Source organism: Osmia lignaria, chromosome 5, assembly GCF_051020975.1.
Source record: "Osmia lignaria lignaria isolate PbOS001 chromosome 5, iyOsmLign1, whole genome shotgun sequence".
NCBI lineage: Eukaryota > Metazoa > Arthropoda > Insecta > Hymenoptera > Megachilidae > Osmia > Osmia lignaria.
In genome coordinates this window covers 8,039,984-8,059,682 of record NC_135036.1, presented here as the reverse complement: position 1 = coordinate 8,059,682, position 19,699 = coordinate 8,039,984, and the positions used below count along the sequence as shown (strand labels likewise).

The window sequence follows — 19,699 nt, the reverse complement described above, 5'->3', positions numbered from 1 at the left end:
ACCGGGGGACTCGTTTCCGGAATCAACACGCGTCCCGGCCTCTTTCCATATCCCTGCTGGCCTCTGGTCGTCGTTAATCCGAGGCTGATCCATTGTAACCGTGCCAGAGGCTACCTTCGAGACGTTGTAATTCACCTCGGACCGTGCTTTTGTCCTTTCAACCCCTCCTCCAACCGTATTCTCGCGACTAATTATGGATTTAACCCTTTCGCTGAGATTGCGTCCGGTTCGAAAGAGGTTTCAACGATTGCCAAAAAAGAAAAGCTTGTACCAACGTGAAAAAGTCAACCGACGAGTAATTTAGTTTTAAATTGTTTCATTTATCTCTTTCCAACCCTTCGAGTTCGAGTTTGCAGAGTATTAACCCGGAAGTTTTCGCTTCCTTGTCCCAGCCACGCTCGCTTTTCCGGTTTTTCTCGTTCCCGTAGCCTCGGCTTCGAATCGTGACGCTAAAGCGCGCTGTGTTAAACGTGTTACACGCGCGTGTACAACTTGTTAACACGTGTTGCGCTCGCCGTGTATATAAATCACGGATTTAGCGGATTACTCGGCGATTTCGTGCCGTTAAAAATTACTAGATGCATCATACTGTCCGTACAAAAGTAGTCTTTCAGTTTTCCTATTTTTTTCATTTTCTGTGCAGCGTTCGTGGATTAAAGTCGAGGATTTTCGTTGCACTTTTTTAAACAAACTTTCGTTACTTTATAATCTGCTTGAATTTTTTCTTACAGAAAATATAAATTAAGAGAACGATGTCATTTTTTAATTAATAGACACGGAAGTTTTGAAATTAAATTTCAAGATACTTAATTACAAATCAAATGACACATCGAGAGTTTTAGATACAAATCGATTCTTTTTTTTATAAAACATCGGTTACTTTGTACTCGACAGTACCGTTAACCACAAACTCGCCTGTCAAGAGTTTTTTTCGGTAACTGTGTTAAGTGATCACAATGGGAAGTGAAGTGTTTCGAGCACATATGTTCTAAGCGTTGATTGTTTTGACTGGCTGTCCATCAGCAGGGGTTGCGAGGCACGTGGTTGTAAAAAAATTGAGAGCGTTCGAAAGCTGTTCTTGACAACGCATCGGGTTACACAACCACGTGTCAGTAGCCACGAACCCACTGCTGCACCGAGCATGGATTTTGAAAAAAAAAAAGAACCGAAAGATTCGTTCATAATTAAATATCACATTTTCTTTTCAACATCTCAATGAATTTCGTTTACCTTCGATGATACTGAATACTAAAAAATTGAACTTCGAATAATCAATCAATACACCTGAAATATTATTCAGCAGGTCGAGCGATCAAGAGAGAAAAAAATATGGAAAAACTGACATTTTTTCCTGGAAAACGAGAGAATGGAGGCAGATTACCCTCTGCGCCAGATGGATAAAAAAAAAAAAAAAACTATATCGCGCGATCCCTCGCGTTTGTTTCTTTCTCTGCCGATTAAAATCCTCCCCTCGCGTGCCACCTCCCGGCGGTTCGCAGCCATTTCGTGCGAGATATTTATTTACGAAGGCAAAATCGAACTCGCGTTTTGCATAGCGATGACGAGACGCGCGTCCCGGCGCCAGTTGTCACGCGAGATGACGGTACTTTCGTCGCGGGTCTGGCAGATTTTTAATTAAAAAACAAACTCCGTCATGGGACCGGAAGCCATCGACGCATTGCGTCGCGATGATGCAGTTATTAGATCCCTTACACGTTTCAATCGAACTAAAATACGATTATTAAAATTTTACAAGAGTTCCTTAGGAAAATTATTTCTAATTTTAAATTAGAATAAATTAGAATTATTATAGAAAGCAGAGGGTAGATTTTCGGTATCGTTTACCATGGTTTCAGATATTTTGCAGGCGATGGATGCTAGAGACGGCTCTAGCACCGGCGCAAACAACAGCTAGAGTAATCGAGTTTTACTTTGCCAAATACGACGTGACGCGGTCGGTTGCGCTCGCGTTTCAACGAGCATACATGACTGACTTAATCAACCCCGAAATTACGGATCCAGCCACGCTACCGTGCCGCTAATGGCGGTCAACGTCTGCTTTATTGCGCGACAAATCGTTTATCTCCGCTGCTTTCCAAAGATATTACGCGACGTCGTTTTCAACCCATAATAACAAGCATTTTCGAGAATCTGCGAAACGAAAGCATTGTTTCACAGCATTATTAACCGTTATCAACGAGTTAAATTCCGTAACTGTATTTCGAGATCAATCTTGGTTACCTGTTTTATTTTTATTGACGATATTCGGTATATATATTTTTTTTAATGATAATTTGTCACTTTTTGAATAATTATTACAGAAAAATTATCATAAAAAAAAAAAAACATTTTTGGGAACCGAGGATTTGAACCGAGGATCTTCAGATTGCGCGTCATGGATCCGCTCCGTGGTTAAACACATGACTCGCAATCTAAAGGTCCTTGGTTCAAATCCTTGGTTCTCAAAAATTTTTTTTTTTTTTTTATAATAATTTTTCTGTAATAATTATTCAAGAAGTGACAAATTATCATTGAAAAATAAAAAAAAATGTTGGGAACCAAGGATTTGAACCGTGGATCTCTAGATTGCGAGTTGTATGTGTGAGTTTGTCATACTTCAGAATGTAAGCAGTAACTAACTGTAATTGTTAATATCTTTTAAACAATTAGCCGTCTGCCCCCAAAAGGGGGTATAGGCGTGTTCAGCTCGACGAGCTCTACAAGCTGGCAAAGTTTCATTAATAAGTGAGTGTAACACTTGGGTAGTTCTCCGTATAAGACTACCGACGTTCGATGTACACTTATTTTTAAATTGAAAATAATGTAGAAAATTAAATAGATAAAGGATGAAACATAATTTAATGCATACATCCGGTTAGCTAACATACAGTTCAATAAAAATACCTTGATAAAATTTATAATTTAAAATAAGAAACTTGAAACCAGTCATTTTGGTTCAACTTTTCTTCAGGGACCCAAAAATTATGGCCTTTTTTTTATCTTCTTCATCAAAACGCGTTCACTATAAATAAAAAACCAACCTTAGGTATACCGGGTTTAGCCCGCCACTTATATAATTCTATTTCACCGACGGCGACTCCACTTATTGGACGCCAACAAGCTACAAGTTAATATGGCGTCGAAATAACCTGTCAAATACACCTGTCAGTTTTACACATGCATAACTTTTAAACTGATGGAATCTACGCCTTAAAACTTGGATTTTTAGATTCCACTCGTTAAATACTTTAAGAAGATTAAAAAAAAAGGTAATAATTTTTGGGCTCCTAAAGAAAAGTTCTGCCGTCATTTTGACTGGCTTGGTAGTTCTAGTGTTAATGTAATGTAATGTCACGACTATAGCAGGATCGTGTCTTAATTCAATGTACTTACTCTTGAAAATAGGCTGACATTCTTTTCCTGAATAGGTGGATTCTTTCCCCAAGATGAACTGCTTGGCACTTACTGAATTAACAAACGTTTTGATTCCTTCTTTCTAGCGAGATACACTTCAAAGTTCCATAACACTGACACAATATCACGGATATGCTATACCGTTAATAAATATCACCGCCAAATTAATATTTTCTCGTCTTCTACCAACGAACTGCGTCAAAACACGAGAGCGATTTTTCAACGACCATTGCTTCGCGTACCGTCTTACCATAGCCATGTGTCTCCGGTCACAATAATACCACTACTGAAGCACTCAACACGAACCCGACGCACGATACACATGCTCGCGCATCTCTGCTATTATTGTTTGTTTACACTTGCGTGTATACATTCTTCTACTGCTGCGTCTTATTACAAATTTTCCGTTCACTATCACTCCTTATTATGTATCATGTATGATTTAAATAAATAAAAATTATTCCTGTCTCTCTATAATAATTTTTGCGTATTAAATCAGTAGAGATATATAATTTCTGCGACAGGAGACACGGATGAAAAATTTACTTTTCAGAGGAATTTTTTCATTCCATGATGAATAGAGGGACATGAAATACTCTGTCTACACGTGTCTGTTGACAGTTCCTGTTGAAATTTCGCAACGCGTCCCTGGATAGCTCTCTTAACAGTGATCAATCAAAAATCCTGATTTACGACGCGTAGGAGTTGACATCCTGCATGGTTTCGTTTAATGATACACAACTCTGACGTAAGATCGAATTATATATCTGTTAAAATCTTTGTATACCCGATGAAAGTTAAATAAAAATAGTTAATCAGTGGAATATTTGAAGTTTGAAAATGAATGATCAAATACCTCCGAAAAGAAATAACGATTTCCTCTAAATCTTGACAGAGTCTTTGTGAAACAGATCTCCATTAATCCTTTCGGTTCTACAAACCATTAACCATCAGTTCTTATTGAAACGTCACACTATCGATTGTATGACCCAATTCTGTCCCCCTCTAATCCTCAAAATTCCACCAGCCATTCATCAATCTCCATCGGAATGTCCTAGTACCAAGCGAACGCATTGTTTCTCCGGTAAATCTGTTTCGAATCAACCCCATTTTCTCTTTCGTTATCCAAATATCATAAAACCATATTTATTATTAAGGGTCACCTATATCCAGGGAAACTTCGAAAACTTATTTGATCCGAGGGAACAAAACACCAAAGATCTACGACCGTTCACGAATTGCCCACCAATCTCCATCAAAATGTCCCTCTATCAATTAAACGCTTCGTGCCACGCTCTCTGCCTCAACTGCTTCAATCAACCGGCCGATTTAAAAAAAAAAAAAATAGAGAAAATAAAAAAAACAAAAATTGGTGGAAAAAAGAGCGTCAGCGATTTACGACGTGTCGAAATTGCACGTTGTTTCGAGGAACGATTTACGACGTCACCGGCAGAAAAGTATCTTGTCCCAGCCTCGGGGCACCAGCGACTTACCGCTTATTACGGCGCTGAGCCAATTTATCGTGCACCTGTCAGCAATCGCGATCTCTTTGAAGGGCCCTGGTTCTCGCTAAGGAAGCGAAGCCACCCTCGTCGCGGGATCCACTTCAAAGGGCAACTTTCGGAATGATTCCCCGGCCACGATTGTCCCAAGAAAAGGGTGAGCCGTTATTAAAGGCCGATTTCGGCCCCGAGGATGTTCCATCGCCCCGGTACCGATGCCTTAATGGAACACAGAGAAGGCCTAATTAACGACCGGCTAAATAACGAAGGGACAACGGAACGACAGGGGTTTGAAGAAGAACCGGTAACGCCTTGTAATTGCAACCTTTCGTTAAGAACGCTGGTGCGTAGGTAATTCTAAATTTTCCTTTCGGCGTCTAAACGTTAACGGCAAACGCAGAAACATTTGCCATGATATTTCGATCTGTAATATCAACAAACGGCGATCATAGTAACGAGATTCGTGAACACGTTTCGCGCCAGGCTTTTGCCACGTTGTTTGCAGGTACACACATGTTCCCCCATCGCTTTGATGTCGACGAAAGGCCGACGTCTTACGTGTTGCTCGAATGTTTGCAGTTGCACCAGCCGAGGCATGCATCGCAGCTTCAAAGTGAGAAACGTCGACATGCTTGTGAAGCTTGTACGAGGCGCGTTATCGATGACGTTCGACCGGCGATCTTGCGTGCTTGTTCGATGGAAACACGGGACTCTTTGAACGCTGACTACGCGAACGCTTGATTTCACTTTACTCTCCGTCAATGACGCCGGCAATAAAAAGAATTTCCAACGATTTTATTCCGACGACAGGAACACGGAGTTGCGAAACCACGAGAAAGTTTTTACGAAACCATTTAAAAAATTCTCGAATATAATTTAAAGGAAAAATTACCGTCCCTTGTCCGAAAGGGCAGACGGTCCATTCTGATCAACCTAATCCAACTTTCAACGTATAATTTCCCATTTCCATGGGGTTACCGAGCCTCTTCCGCGTTAATTCCGCTCGCGGATTCCCTGACAGGGAACAATTCACGAGGTCCGCGCGTATCTCACCGCCTCCCACGCGAAGAGCCGAGCGTCGGACAGTCGCAAAGTTACATTACACGCCATTACCTTTTTCTCCGGTTCTCATGGCCGGCCGAGCATCCCTTTAAATTACCGAACGGCGCAAGAACGCTGCGCTTTGACAAGCGTGGATCCGCAGAAAAAAAGCAACGCTTCGTCGCCTGTGCACGAGAATTCGTGGATGGAAAAGAAAAGGCGTGGTTCGCGAGACGTTGCGAGGCCAAGCTGCTCCTCGGATAATTGCATTCATAAAGGGCGTAGTTTCCGGTCGGTTGGTAATAAAGGAAAAGATCACGGTAGCAATAAAAACGGAGAAGGGCTGCTTATGAGAGACACCGACCACGAGTGCTCGGCCCGAAGGAAAAGGAGAAAGTACGGTGAAAGTGGTGGAAACAATATCGCAGGATTTTCTGTTCGTCCTTCCGCAGGAAGTTAGGGGATGAGAGTGTTTCATTTTCAGCGGTGGCACGTAGGGTGCAGCCGATTGCCTGGAGACGGGGCTGCTCCTTTTACCGGAGCCAAGATTGAAGTTGTCTTGAGTTATCTTTTTAATTGTTCCAGGCATGGTCAGGATGTCTACGGGGCGTAACAGCGGAAGCGTCTCTTTTACTTTTGCTTTCATTTATGCCTGAGCCGAGGAATGTTTGATCGAAGGGAGAAAATAATGCGATGAAAGTTGGTTACTTTTAGAACGATGGGCTTTCGAAGCCATTTAGGGCCTTCGAACGAAAAGGGTGTTGAATCTTTTTTTAAGACAACTTGGGTGATTTTTGAAACAATTTGTAAAATGGAACAATTGAAATAAATCTTTTTCTATATAGGGTGATCTCTTCGATATTTCACCCCTTCACAATTAAACAGATTCGTTCATTAAATTTTAATCAAATTATGTGATGGAATTTTTTGAAATTAATAATTAGCTTTAAAGAATGGTTGTCAAAAAATTACCATCATTTAAAAAAAAAACTGGAACCTGTCCAGCAAGGTGAATCACCCGTTAGACCGTAGGCGACGGCACATGCTCGTTCTCACCCTTATTGCAAGAACCACTTTACTTTCTCCTTCTACCGGTGCCACCCCCTTATCCAACTCGTCCGACCAACCACCCCCGTTGCACACGACCGTATCGCTTTCCGTTTCACGCGGCGCCGTGCTGCTTCTTGTCCCGTTGCCGTGAGTAATACCTATATTCCTACAACGACCTCCTCCTCCTCCATTCGCTGTATTACTCGAATATAATATTCAAGAGGGGGATGCAGCTGGAACTGTCCGACGAATTCCAACGCAGCATAGCCAATGGCCGAGTAGCTTGCAAGGCGAAGCAAGGGTGCTTTTGTGAAATATGGAAAAGCGAGTACAGTCCGGCCACGAATCCAAGGGACGGGAAATTGCGAGAGGTGCGTTTCAATATTTTTCTTTTCCACTTTCGGCGTTCTTTCTTCGGAGAAAAAGGTTGTCGATGGAAACGATATACAGCGTAGTTTTAAATTGAACAATTGAGTTGGCTTATTTCCTTGTTCTTTCGAAATTGAATAATTTCTTAATTAACTTTAATTCCGGCTTTACGAATTATCGCGAACTTCATTAGTCCGGTGATTTTTACCACGTCCAAGTTCACGCCAATCACTCAGTCACACTTTTACGTGTTCCTTCAGACCTCGCACGCCATAGTTAACGCGTGACTTGGCGTTTTCTGCACGTCTACAACAACCTGCACGTCAACTTTAACTTCCATGATTACAGGTTTTAGGTAAAGATTCTGATTGGCAGAGGCTACCAACTTTTCAACCTTCATTTATGTATGCTCTCCATTGATTCCTCTTCCGAGAAACGCTCGTGTCCACGTAACCATTTTAGAGCTAACATGACACGGTTAAATAAGAAAGAAATAATATGTTCGTTCTTCAATTAAATTCCACGTTGAATCGAAACGAGGTTGAAAGGAATTCCCAGAAGAATTACCGCGATTGCATTGCACACCTGACGCGATAGAATCAACTTCGACGTTTCCAGCTCGAGGTCCCTGGCCAACTTCCGGCGCAGTTGCAACGAGAATAACGCGTTAACAATTCCCCGCTGTTTCGAGGAATTCGTCGCTGACCTGACTGGAAGAAATTCCCTCGGAATTCCAGCGAATCTCGCGGGTAGCCGAATATTACGTCGTGTCCTGTCCGCCGTCCTGTTTTTATCGCGCCACGTAAAACGCGGTAAAACGTCCCTGCACGCGTCCCCGTTCCTCGTCGTTGGTCGTTTCTTTCCATGCAACGCTCGTTTTCGCGAGCATGAAGCTCGAAAAGGACGTTGCGAGTTTCTTGCTGAGTGCTCGTCTTCCCGTGATGGATCGTTCCGCTTTTTCCACAACTTTTTGGCTGAATCTGGCGAAAATTTGCAAATACGATCACGGGGATGGCTACAAGCGACGTGGAAAAATGCGATCAGTTTCTTCTAAGTTTTTCCTTCTTTTCGACCATGTTGCGATGCGGTTTACGGTGTTTACCGTCGATCCAGGAAACTTGTTTTGTCGATGTCGCGACACGATTCGAGTCACAAATCATGTTTTTAATGTATGATTCTTACGGCTTTTATTTTAAATAATTTTCCTTGCTGATTTCGTTGTCTATGTTCAAAGTCTAATGGAAATATTTTCAAAGTCGCAAAGTTAAGTATCACAGATCCGTGGTTCGTGTGCCATAAATATTCAATCCTATCGAACCGCCGTCAGCCAAAGAATTCTCATTCCCCTGGTGAACATGTATCGCCGGTCGAGAAAGCTCGTCCAACAGCCTCGTACCGTTATTGAGGCCAGGGAATTCCTCGCAAATCCCTTCTTATGATTGACATGTACGACGCCGAGCAGGCTGCACGCAAAAAGCGTACACGAAATGGTTCAAAGGTCGTGAGACCGTCGACCTTTGGCATTGCCAGCCGCTAACCATCAACAAGATCGAACGGTAGTTCCCTCAGACCGAGGGTCATAGGCGAACCCGATGGAAAGGAAAGGTAAGGAAATGCAATTAAGTGTGTGCCTAGGTAGCTCTCTGTGTTAGCTTGCACGAGAATTTCAACGTTCGAGCCTTATCGAACGATCGGAGACAGACAACTTTCTTGAAATTCCCACGGTATTACTTTTGCCATTTAGTTTTACTCGATTCGTGCATTTTCGATCTTATATTTTATCAATTTCGCAATTTAGAAATTAGAAACCTTTTCTTCCATCGAAGCGGCGACGCACTATACCCTGTTCCCTTCGTTCCGATTGGAACTTAGATTTTTGACATTGATAAAATTTGGACTGAGAGACTTTTTTCTCGGTTTTTGGAACCTTCCTCGCACCATCCCTTATAGTACCACGTGAGAGAAAAGTGCCCTCGATTTGCCCCAGGGATGCAAAATTGATGTCGATTCCGAAGGAAACCGAGACTCTATAGCTGCTCGCGATTACCGGATAATACGGCGTCGCAGCGAAGGATGATTAAAGTTTCACGAGACCGTACTTCGTCGTCGTTTGACGAAACCGCCGCGAGTTGTGTCGTTGACTTCTTTTTTTCGTTTACCCTCCACCCCCGATGGTTCATTCATTATCCATCAGTGACTGGAGAATTGAGAATGAATTGCCATTTTACGTGGCGAAACGCTAACCGATGAAAATAACTCGGAGAATTCAAGAACTTCCTGAACGAAATAAATTTAAACAATTGATAATATTTTGTCGGACATCGTGGAAAACGGAAGAGCTAACGAGTGACACTTACGCGTTCGATAATCCGTTATATTACGAAAATATTTGACGGACCTCAAAGAGACGGCGCAGACAGTGTCGAGAGGTGTCTGCGGATTTAATGAAAACCGCCGGACAAACGAATAAAATTTTCATTCCGCCACGGTGAACCGACCTATGGGAAACTCGTGAAACGAGAGAACGAACGCGTCGAGAGAGGGTCGAAGCGAACGAACGAAAACAATTCGACCCGATGAGGAATGTATTATTCTACCGGAAAGAGCCACAATTTCGTGGCCGCGGCGAGGGGGGACGGGAACAGACGGAAGTACAAGGGGACCGGGGAGCGAACGATGAAACCTCGATTAGGGAAACAGCGGGGCTTTGCATGAACAATTTTTTGAAGGCTGTTCGTCATCCGGATGAAAACAAAAATAAAATGTACTAATATCTTCTATTGTATTTTTTCCTCGCCGAAAATTCATTTTTTCTGCCGATGAAAAAGGCGAATCCAATGATACCTCAATCACAATTTTTTTTACCTTTCTTATTTATTTTATTCATACTCACGTTTGGACGTGATAAAGCGTATTCGGCAGCGAACTTGTTAACAACAGCACCGTTCGACGCTCGATCAAAAAAAACAAAGGAACAAAAAGAAAAATCAGTGCAGCCCACTTTGATTGATCCAACGAGTGTTTCCGCTGGCCGGTTCAGTCTGACACAATTACCAAAGCTATTAATCGCGCTGCGTGCGGTGTCATTCGGCACTCGACAGGTCAAAAAGCATCCTGAAGGGCCGCCCAGCGGGGACGCCATTAGTTACACGCGAGCGAACACACGCTCGCGTTACATCGGTCAGGGAGTCAGAGAGGTTCGTTCAACGGCCCTGGGGCGTCTACGAAAAAGGGTGCCCCCAGCCCCTTCTGTTCAAGGACGAGCCTCGAAAGGGTATTTCGGTTGGCCGAGAGCCCGAAAAGTTGAAAACAGCCACCCGAGGACCCAGACGTAAACGACCAAGGTGTCCCGAGGCTTTCGCCCCGCCATGAAAGGATCCCGTTCGAATGCTTTCCCGACTTTCGCTTGGTACGCGAATTTAAATAATAATTAGGATTTACGCTCTCGAACGGCCTAAGACTGAGGGAGCTCTTCATCCCCTTGGTTGGATAACGACCGCAAATTCGGGTCGAATCGGAGACCCGTGGAAATTCGGCTTTGTTTGTGGGTCATGTGGTTAACGATAATGGGTCAGGAAAGGCTCTTCTTGTTCTTTTGATCCTTGGGGAGTTTGATGATGGGCCGTGGAAAGAAAAGAATATTAGTTTTGTTGATTTAGAATGGCTAAGTTAAAGAAGGGAAAGAATAAATGAGTTTCTTCCATAAATTATGATAAACTTTTCATGAATTTCCTTGTACAAAATAAAATATTGTTGAATAAAAATTTTGTTGAATTATTTTAAGCCCTTTTAACGCAAGGTAGTATGAACTTCTGAATTATATTTAATGATTAACAGAGGGAAATAAAGATTTTTTTATTTGAAACGAAGCAAACGAATATCTTTCAAAGAAAAAATCTCTCCTGGAGAATTCTAAAAAGCCAGATTTAATATCTTTGAACCACCCTTCCCAGACATCATTTCCGAAGGCTGCAGTGTGGATCATTAAAATTTCAAATCAACATTACCGGTAGACCTCGTTAACCGACCGAATAAAAGCACTCCTCGAAATTTACAGAATTCAGCATGAAACGCCTCCAAAATTTCAATTAACGAATCCTGTATTCTGTTAATAATTCACCGATCATAAAAACCAACAAATATTCAAAAATCATCTCTCACTGAATTATACGCTAAATATTATAAAAACCGTACGAACAGAGAAAATTTCAACAGGTCCCATTAATTTGTACACTTATCGTCGAAAGCATACAAACACTCGTCCGCTCTTTTCATAATTCCCGTTTCGACGTGGCGCGGAAAATTATTTTCGAATAACGGCCGGTTAAAATTTCGCCGGTTATTCGGGCGTTGGGATTTCGCGAAAATCTTACACCGGAAGCTGCTCATCGCGCGTTAACGATGTAAATTTAAAAGCCGCCAGGAATATTTCACGGTCGCCGGCTCTCGCTGAATGCGCCGCCTTCGTTCACCGTGCTTTACGAATTCTATTTACATTTAATCCTTGCGCCACGTTAATTCGCCGTCCGCGGAAAATTCGGGAAAAATCTGGTTAGCCGCCGCGTCGTGCCGGTCCGCTCGTAAAAACTAATATCAGACAGCGTGGTATGACGGTAGGAAAACAGGCTCGCACCCCGGAAGTTACGGTCTCGTTGAAATCGAACACGGTTCGTCGCTTCTTTCCTGACGTTTTATTAAACAGGTAATTTATTCACTTGTATTGTTACTAGAATAATTAAATGAAATCTTTCATATTTTTACAAGTTTGTGACAGATTAAAAAAGAAAAGCGACCGTGATAATTTAAATTTAATTTTAGATCACTTTTCACTTTTATTTTGGCAATTTTAAATTGCTATGTAAAACTATGTAAAAAATGAATTAATTAAATGTAATTAATCGAATTGCTGATACCTTTACCTTCTTTAATAAAGGTACGAGCCATCGATAGCTATTGCAAATTCTGTAACGAGGTCTGAGATGATTAGAAGTCTTGGGGTAAGGAAGACGCATTTAGCTCGGGTTTAAATCACGTTTAGAGGGGACTCGGTAATGCATACCGTCCTCCTGTGACCATTTCTCTTTTGGCCACTCCATTTGCGGCCGTTCCTCCCGTGGTCAAAGAGAAATTACCAAAATTTGAGGGAACGCGGACCGGAAGGTTGCGCAAGGTATATCGTTGCCAGCGACATTAGTTCAAACTCCAGTCAAAGAGATTTCTTCAGAAACTCTAGGAAATCTGAGTGGATTAGGTATAGCCGAAGAAAATTTAGTGAATTTTCATTAGGCTAAGCAAAATCTTATTACAACAGGTAGAGATACGATCTTAATTAAGATGCAGAGTAATTTTCACCACAGGCTGCTTTGTTACATTTCCAATTGAATATTCCGAACTATATAGAAGACTGATACCGATCATTTGATAGCTTACAGACGTGGGTTACTCAGCAAGCTATGCTATACTAAACTGGATTGCATCATTGAATTGCACTTTGATATACAATACATTAACAGATCTAGATTATATCATTGCTTCTGGCACTTGAATCTAGATCATGCACACTGTGTTTAGCCGATTCTAATAGCCTGTCAGAACTGAACTACATCATAAACGTTACAACACAAATGTATCGATAAACGATAATAACTGTCTTTAAATGAAAGGTAATTAGGTATTTAGATCGATGATTGAAAATTGGATATCCGTTAATGAGCAATTGTAAGGTGTATCGAATGATTCATTGTTTGCTTCAACAAAGCACCATCCAAACATTGTGCAGTTATTTTCATCAAATATTAAGCTTTAAACTGACGCGCGACAAGTGTCATTTTTCTAATTACTTTATGCCACGAAATCGCATTAGATTTCTGAACGCTTTGAAAATCATCCATTTCATACTTGAATCATAAAAGGTTAATTCGTTTCAGTACAAAAGTACTCGTTCGGTACAACGATCACCGTAATCTCCCCGGCCATTATTTCCCTCATAAATGAAACATCAAGCTAACAACAGGGTCAATTTTTCCATCGCGAATGCGACGGCTATACCGTCAGTACCCTACGATTCGTCGCGATTGCAGACCCCGGTTTACGTTTTTCAAAAGCTGCCTACCCGCTTTGGCGCCGATAACGTTAATGCAACTAACTTGTAAGCGGCGTTGGATTGAACAGAAAGCGGGCAGAAAAAAGGAAACACCGTGCTAGGAGGGGAGAAAAGAGGTAGGCCACAATAGATAATAATTATTGTACGGTCGCGAAGGAAACGGAAGCTCGCGTGAGCGGCGCTGAAGCGGATAAGGCAGGCAATGCTTCTCTCTGCGGCCGATGCATGCACGTAGTTAACAATAAGCCGTGATAATGCTTATATCCGTCCGCGGGTACGCGTTGCGTTCAACTCGGCAAATCCTTTTTTTCAACCCTTTCCAGCCGAATTTCTTCGCGAAATTCAAAGATCGACGGTGGAAAAAAACAACACGCCATTGTTCCGTTCGGTTTCTGGCCGCGATTCGCGGCGCACGAAGCGGATATCAGGCCGAACAACGGCCGCATTATTCATAGATCAGATGTAGATTCGTACGTTTATAATGCACGAGCGTGACAGCTAATCAGCCACGTAAGCTACGTCATAAAACGTCGAGATAGGGTTAGACGACGGGCTGAAAAATTTTATGGCTTTCTGAAGGTTTCGCCGATCGTTTGTCGCGTTTTCGCCTGACCCAATTCAGACGAGAATTTGAGAGGCTAATGAGTAACAGTCGCTTGATCGACGTACCAGTGTTTTTCCTTTCCTTCGCGTGACTCGTTTATAGGCTAGAAAGCAATTGTCTCACGCTTCGGCTCCGTTCAAACGAGAAAAAGATTTCCTTGAATCGTATTAAAAAATTTAAGTCACATTTAAAATACACCCCAAAGGATTATTAGAAAATTACATTGAAATTGGGACTCTCTCCATGGTCCGCCCTCCGAGGGTTAATGATATTGCATTTGGTAATTGTTTTTCTATTTGATCGGTGTCTCTGATCCTTCTCATTGATTTCTTAAACAAATATTTAAATTTTCCTTCTTCTTAGCTGTTACTTATCACTCGTTCAGCAAGTGCAAGGTGAAAAGCTGTAAAACGTGAACACTCTTCAGGCTTAATAAACGTTTTGAATATTCCCGGCCAGGTTAAAAGGCATGGAATATAATAAAAGGAAAATTGTTCCATGGTAATGAGAGTGAATTCATTAGACCTTCAGATATGTATCGCTGCATTAAATTGTAACCCTCTGACTGAATTAATGTCCAGAGTTTTGCGTTCTGATTTCGAAACGCCAAGCTGCTTCCAGGAAGCTGTAAAGCTTTTTCGTTCGTGAAAGCTTTCGATATTTCACACGAGTCCCCCCTATCTGACAATTGATTCCTTATATCTCGGGACTGATAAAAGTAATTAAAAGAATCGGGTATTTATGAAGTCGTAGGAACTCTGGCAACGATAATACGCTACACATTTGTAACGAATTTGCAAAGGAGAACAATTTGTCAGACGGTACGATTTTAATCGGCAAAATGCACGAAACGATTCATGGTAACGTGCCGACCGATTTAATCGGACGTTTAAGAAATACGGAGACACGGAGGAGGATTGAACTTACCGCTCGATAAAAAAAGCTTCGCTCGAGTTGTAACGCGAGGGAATCCCTTGTACAACGGAAACAAGCATTCGAGCAGAAGGAAAGAAAAGTGTCGCGATAAAGTAAAGGAATATCGAGTTCCTGTAACGATGGATCGAAGGAAATCGTCGCTCGAAGTACCGTCGTATATACAGGAAAATGAGTAACGCGTCGGGCTTCTTTAACAGGATCGAGCTGGAGGGAAAATCGCCGTTTACAATTCAAATGGGGCAAAATCGTGGCGCGAGGTATGCGCCGCTGAAATACATCGACTCGTAATGGAAATACTTTGTGCTGGTTCGTGTCGCGGTAATGCCAGTGCTATGCGGAAACCCGTTGAAAAGAAGCGAAAAGTTGCCTTTTCCCTTCCTTCTTTTTTCCCTCGAATCGTTCCTGACCGCAACCGCAGGTAGCAGGGGTGGAAGATACTTTTGCCATCGGATATCCCGATTTCCCAGACTTTCTGATAACGATTGCCAACGGAGAAACAGGATCGACGAGTTATGGAAATCGCTACCTCTTTTCGAAGGATCGCGTCGCGGTTTCCGAGGGTGAAATTTCACCGGGCTAATTCGTCGATACGAAATCGAACGCGTAAGGGATGCTTCTACCCCTGGAAAGTTCCGCAAGATTGGATCAGCGTAACGCGACTCTCGTCGGATTGACAGTCGTGAAAAAGTAATTAAACGACCGGCAGGAACAACGCCGGCGAACGCGAACAAAGGAAAACTCTACGTTCCGTGTTATTGTTCGCCTTCCAGACAAAGGTATCCACTTTTTTCGTTTGTGCAACCCGATGGCAAACAAGGCTACATATTCACCGGCGCCCACCGGTGTTTCAATAAACCGGCCTCTTTGCCTTTTCCTTCTTTATAATTGTTTACATTGTTGTGCATTCTCTCCGCGTTTGCTCGACGAGAGAGTTTTGTGCGAGACCTTGGACACCGATTATCGGCCAGACACATTTTCTCGAACGCTTTTCTTCTGCTTTTCCCTCTGATACCCCGCCCGTCCTGTCCCACCGGTCTTGTTATACCCTTTTATCGTTGCTTTTTGACCGGGAAATTTCTGTTTTACCAGCCCCGACGTAATTGCGCGCCGAGTTTCCTCTTTTTTAACCCCCTTTCACAACTAACAATGCGAACACAAGATCGCGTTTTCGTTTCATAATCCTCGGTGATATTGTTCTTCTGAATTGTTTCAAATCCGCGGAATCCGAGAAGGAACTTTCCTCTTGAATTTCTGAATTTCAACCGAGGACCGCTACATTTTTGCTTTCGTTAATTAAACAAAGTAAGAGCGTTCCGTCGCTGGCGAGTAATTAGAAGACATCCCCGATGTCCGGCTGTAAACTCGGTCGAAGGAAACGAGAAAACCTCGTCGCGTCCAGCGTTTTACCATCTTTTCACGACCCTTCAGCACGCGTCCGCGTTGTTTACCCTGGTGTTTGTTCAACATCCAGCACGCGTCGTGACCGAGTTACTCGTCCGAGCAAATTTGCCGAGCTGCACGTACGCGAGCAGTCGTGATTGTCGAAGATGACAGCAAACCCGACCCGTTTCGACGTTGTTTTCCCTCGCGAGGATGCACGAACACGCGACTCCTCTTCGAGACGGTTATTAGAAACGTCGTATGCATTCCAACGAGTCCGTACGCGTCGGGAAATTCTGTAAAGTGTATGAAAAGAAAACAGCGAGAAGCTCCTATACAGATATTCCAGTCCGGTGTAATTTGCTTAATAACAGGATATTATGATTTTCCAGAGATTATCGCGCGACACTCGACCAGGCTCATTACGCGCAATTACTTTCACACGCCCGCCGACCGGGATTAAGTATTCATGACGCGTACGTCATCGGTAATCGGCCCTAACTTTCAAAGAATTTCCCTGGTTAACTCGAACCTCGCCGCTAATTGCCCCCGTATACGCTGCTGATAATACTGATAACTCCCCACCGTCGGCTGTTTGCTCGTGCAATTTGCGAGCGTGTCGTTTGCATGCACGCGTGTAACACACAGGAGCAATGCGATCTTAATACACGGACTGTGGTATATTTTATATGGAATGAAATCTACCGGTGTAAAAGATTATGTAGCAAAGTCACAAGTGTTAATTTTGAGGAATCAGAGAGGGTAATCGCGAGGGATGGTGGAGCGATGAAGGAGAACAGGATTAAAAGGAAAGGAGAATAATGAACGGGGGTGAGTTAGGTGTTTGAAATTAGAAGGAGAGAGAAGGGGATGATGGAGAACTGGAGAACGCCATGAACGTATAAAGAAGAGAAGAACAAGGGAAGTAAACAAAAGAGATACGACGGAAACGCAACGAAATAAATTTCAACCCCGGTGAATCTACCTCCGAGGTAAATGATATATTAACACTATTCCTGTGGAAATATTTCTGCGTTAAAGGAACGTTACAAAAGGGAAGGAATGTTTAAAAAAGTAGCAACAGGAAAGAATAAACAGGAATAATGGTTTAAGAAAGTGATAATGAATTTTTTTAATTCATCCCCTATGCTAATTACACCTCAAAATTATCTTCAAACGTATCATTTTCGATAATATATTACACACTTCATAAATAAAAGTAAAGAATATAGCAGAAGAATAAGAATAAGGGGTATATTGTAAGAAGATAAAGGGGAGCATAGAAAAGCGAAGAATACGACGGAATGGTAACAACATAAATTTCCACCCCACATAAATCAACCCCTACTCCTACACTGATTGCATATTAATATTTCTCCAAAAAATATGTTGTATACTCGTTTGCATAACCGAAGATAAGAAAAGCGTAGGAAACGCAAGAAATATTATAAGACATAAGGGGTGAGTTTCAAACAGAGAAGAAGAAATACTGCTTCTATACCGTAGGTTTAATTATTTATTAAAGTCTGAAATTTTTCTCTAAAGATATAACGTGTTGCTGCACACCTCGGATACAAACCACGAGAAACACATCAGGGGTGGAAAGAAGAAACATATCGCGAGCAGATAGCAAGGAGCAAATAAACAACGAAAGGAAGAAAGAATAGTGGTTACGATGGAATCGTACGTAAGTAGCATGTCGGACGAACGCATCGAAGTGTTGGTGGTTCGCAGGGTTGAAGCGAGGAAAAAAGAACAACAGGGTTGCACTCGTTGCGTAAACGTTCGCAGGTCACGCGAACCCGGGAATTCTACTTGTACGCAATTCGTAGAACGTCCTCGACATAGGTTTACGCAAGATCGTTCGCGAAAACGGGGTAACTTCGACCAATTGGCCACCCCTTTAGCCCCACGAGTTCGTCGACTCCATCGCCGTCACGAAAGCACCCCCGGATCTGGAATTCTTCGGACATCGACGAGCCTGGCATTGTTTCCGCGTTGCGTAATCGTTTTTCGCTGCAAGAGCAGGCAACCTTTTTTGTCGTTGAATTATTCAACGAGGGGTGTTTTTAACCGACTCTTTCTTGATAATTGCAGGTAAACCGTGGCTTACATTGTAGGGGGTAGCAAAACGATTACAAAATAATTCTTTATGCAATTCTTAAAATTTCATCGATCCATCCGCGTTCCACGTTCGTTTCTCGAATATTTAAAATTTTTAGATATCAGGCTAGAAATTATTATCGCATCGACGATGCTAATTCGCGGCGGGGAATAATCGGTTAATCGAGCCGGTAAACCGGCCGCTCGAGGAACGCAAAGCTCGTTCTTTCGCAAGCGTTTCGCCCACGCACGCTTAATGCTCCACTTAGCCCACGTACATTATGAGCATTGACTTATTAATGAGCCGGCTTTACCCTCGCGATGGTGGGCACAATACGATACGTGGGCCAACGCGCGTGTACTTTTCTCGCTGGAACACGCCCGTTTACTCTAATGAATAGAAATAAAAGATTCATTCGGGGGGGGGCCTCTGCTTCCGATGTTCTCGCTCCTAATCACGGTTATTGCGTTTTCTTGTCGCCAACCAGGCGCGAAACGAGCCTCCTCGAGAGATCGTACGAAGGGGCCCTTCGTCCTTGTTCAACAACCGGCTTCATTTTAATTTCTTGAATGATTCATGCTGCATATGTTGAAACTATCGGATGCATAGTGATTAGATGTTTGTGTTGGTCGTTTGATTTATTTAACGAATTATCAAGCAACAACCATTATCATCTTTCATCAAGATTCTTAAATTTCTTTTTCAAAGTAGAAAGAGATTCGAATGATCGTCAAAGTTTCCCGTCTTCCTCGAAGTTGCAAACTTCTACAAATAAATTATACGTTTACGAGAAGCGAGTAGATTTTTCTGAAGAGTCTCTCCTCAAGACACGCTACAAAACTTTGCGCGATAAATTTTATTCCCGGGGTTAATCAGCCCCAATCCCGAGTCCCAAAGCCAATGACGTTCTTTTTTTTTTGCCAAACTCTTAAGGATCTCCGTCGAGTTAAATCGATTCGACGGATCCTTTTCCTAAGACCCGGCTCGTTCCTCCGAACCCTTCCTCGTTCGTCGGAGGATTAAACCCGGGCATCTACTTGGCAGCGAAGCTTGTCCAGGATTTTCTCAAGAACCACGTTTCAAGCAACGAACCCTAACGCAATTAGCCGCACTCTTTGTCCTCCCTTCGTTCTCCTAAAATCGTCGAACTCGAGATCCTCCCGTTTGGCGAACGGTGATCGAACCAGGAGGAATCG

At 42.6% G+C, this 19,699-nt stretch overlaps 1 protein-coding gene across 4 annotated transcripts in view; it reads right to left on the bottom strand.

The window, feature by feature from the left end:
• The window catches only part of sli (slit guidance ligand), a 284,825-nt gene that overhangs the window by 153,550 nt on the left and 111,576 nt on the right, over window positions 1-19,699 (bottom strand). Inside the window, exon 1 of one of the 4 annotated variants that reach the window (XM_034325531.2) lies at window positions 3,394-3,896. The exons of the other annotated variants lie outside the window; for them this stretch is intronic. Within the exon in view, the coding sequence (XP_034181422.1) occupies window positions 3,394-3,413 (20 nt within the window). The 5' untranslated portion in view covers window positions 3,414-3,896. Of the gene's footprint in view, window positions 1-3,393; window positions 3,897-19,699 lie in introns of those variants that run through there. 4 annotated transcript variants of the gene reach the window in all.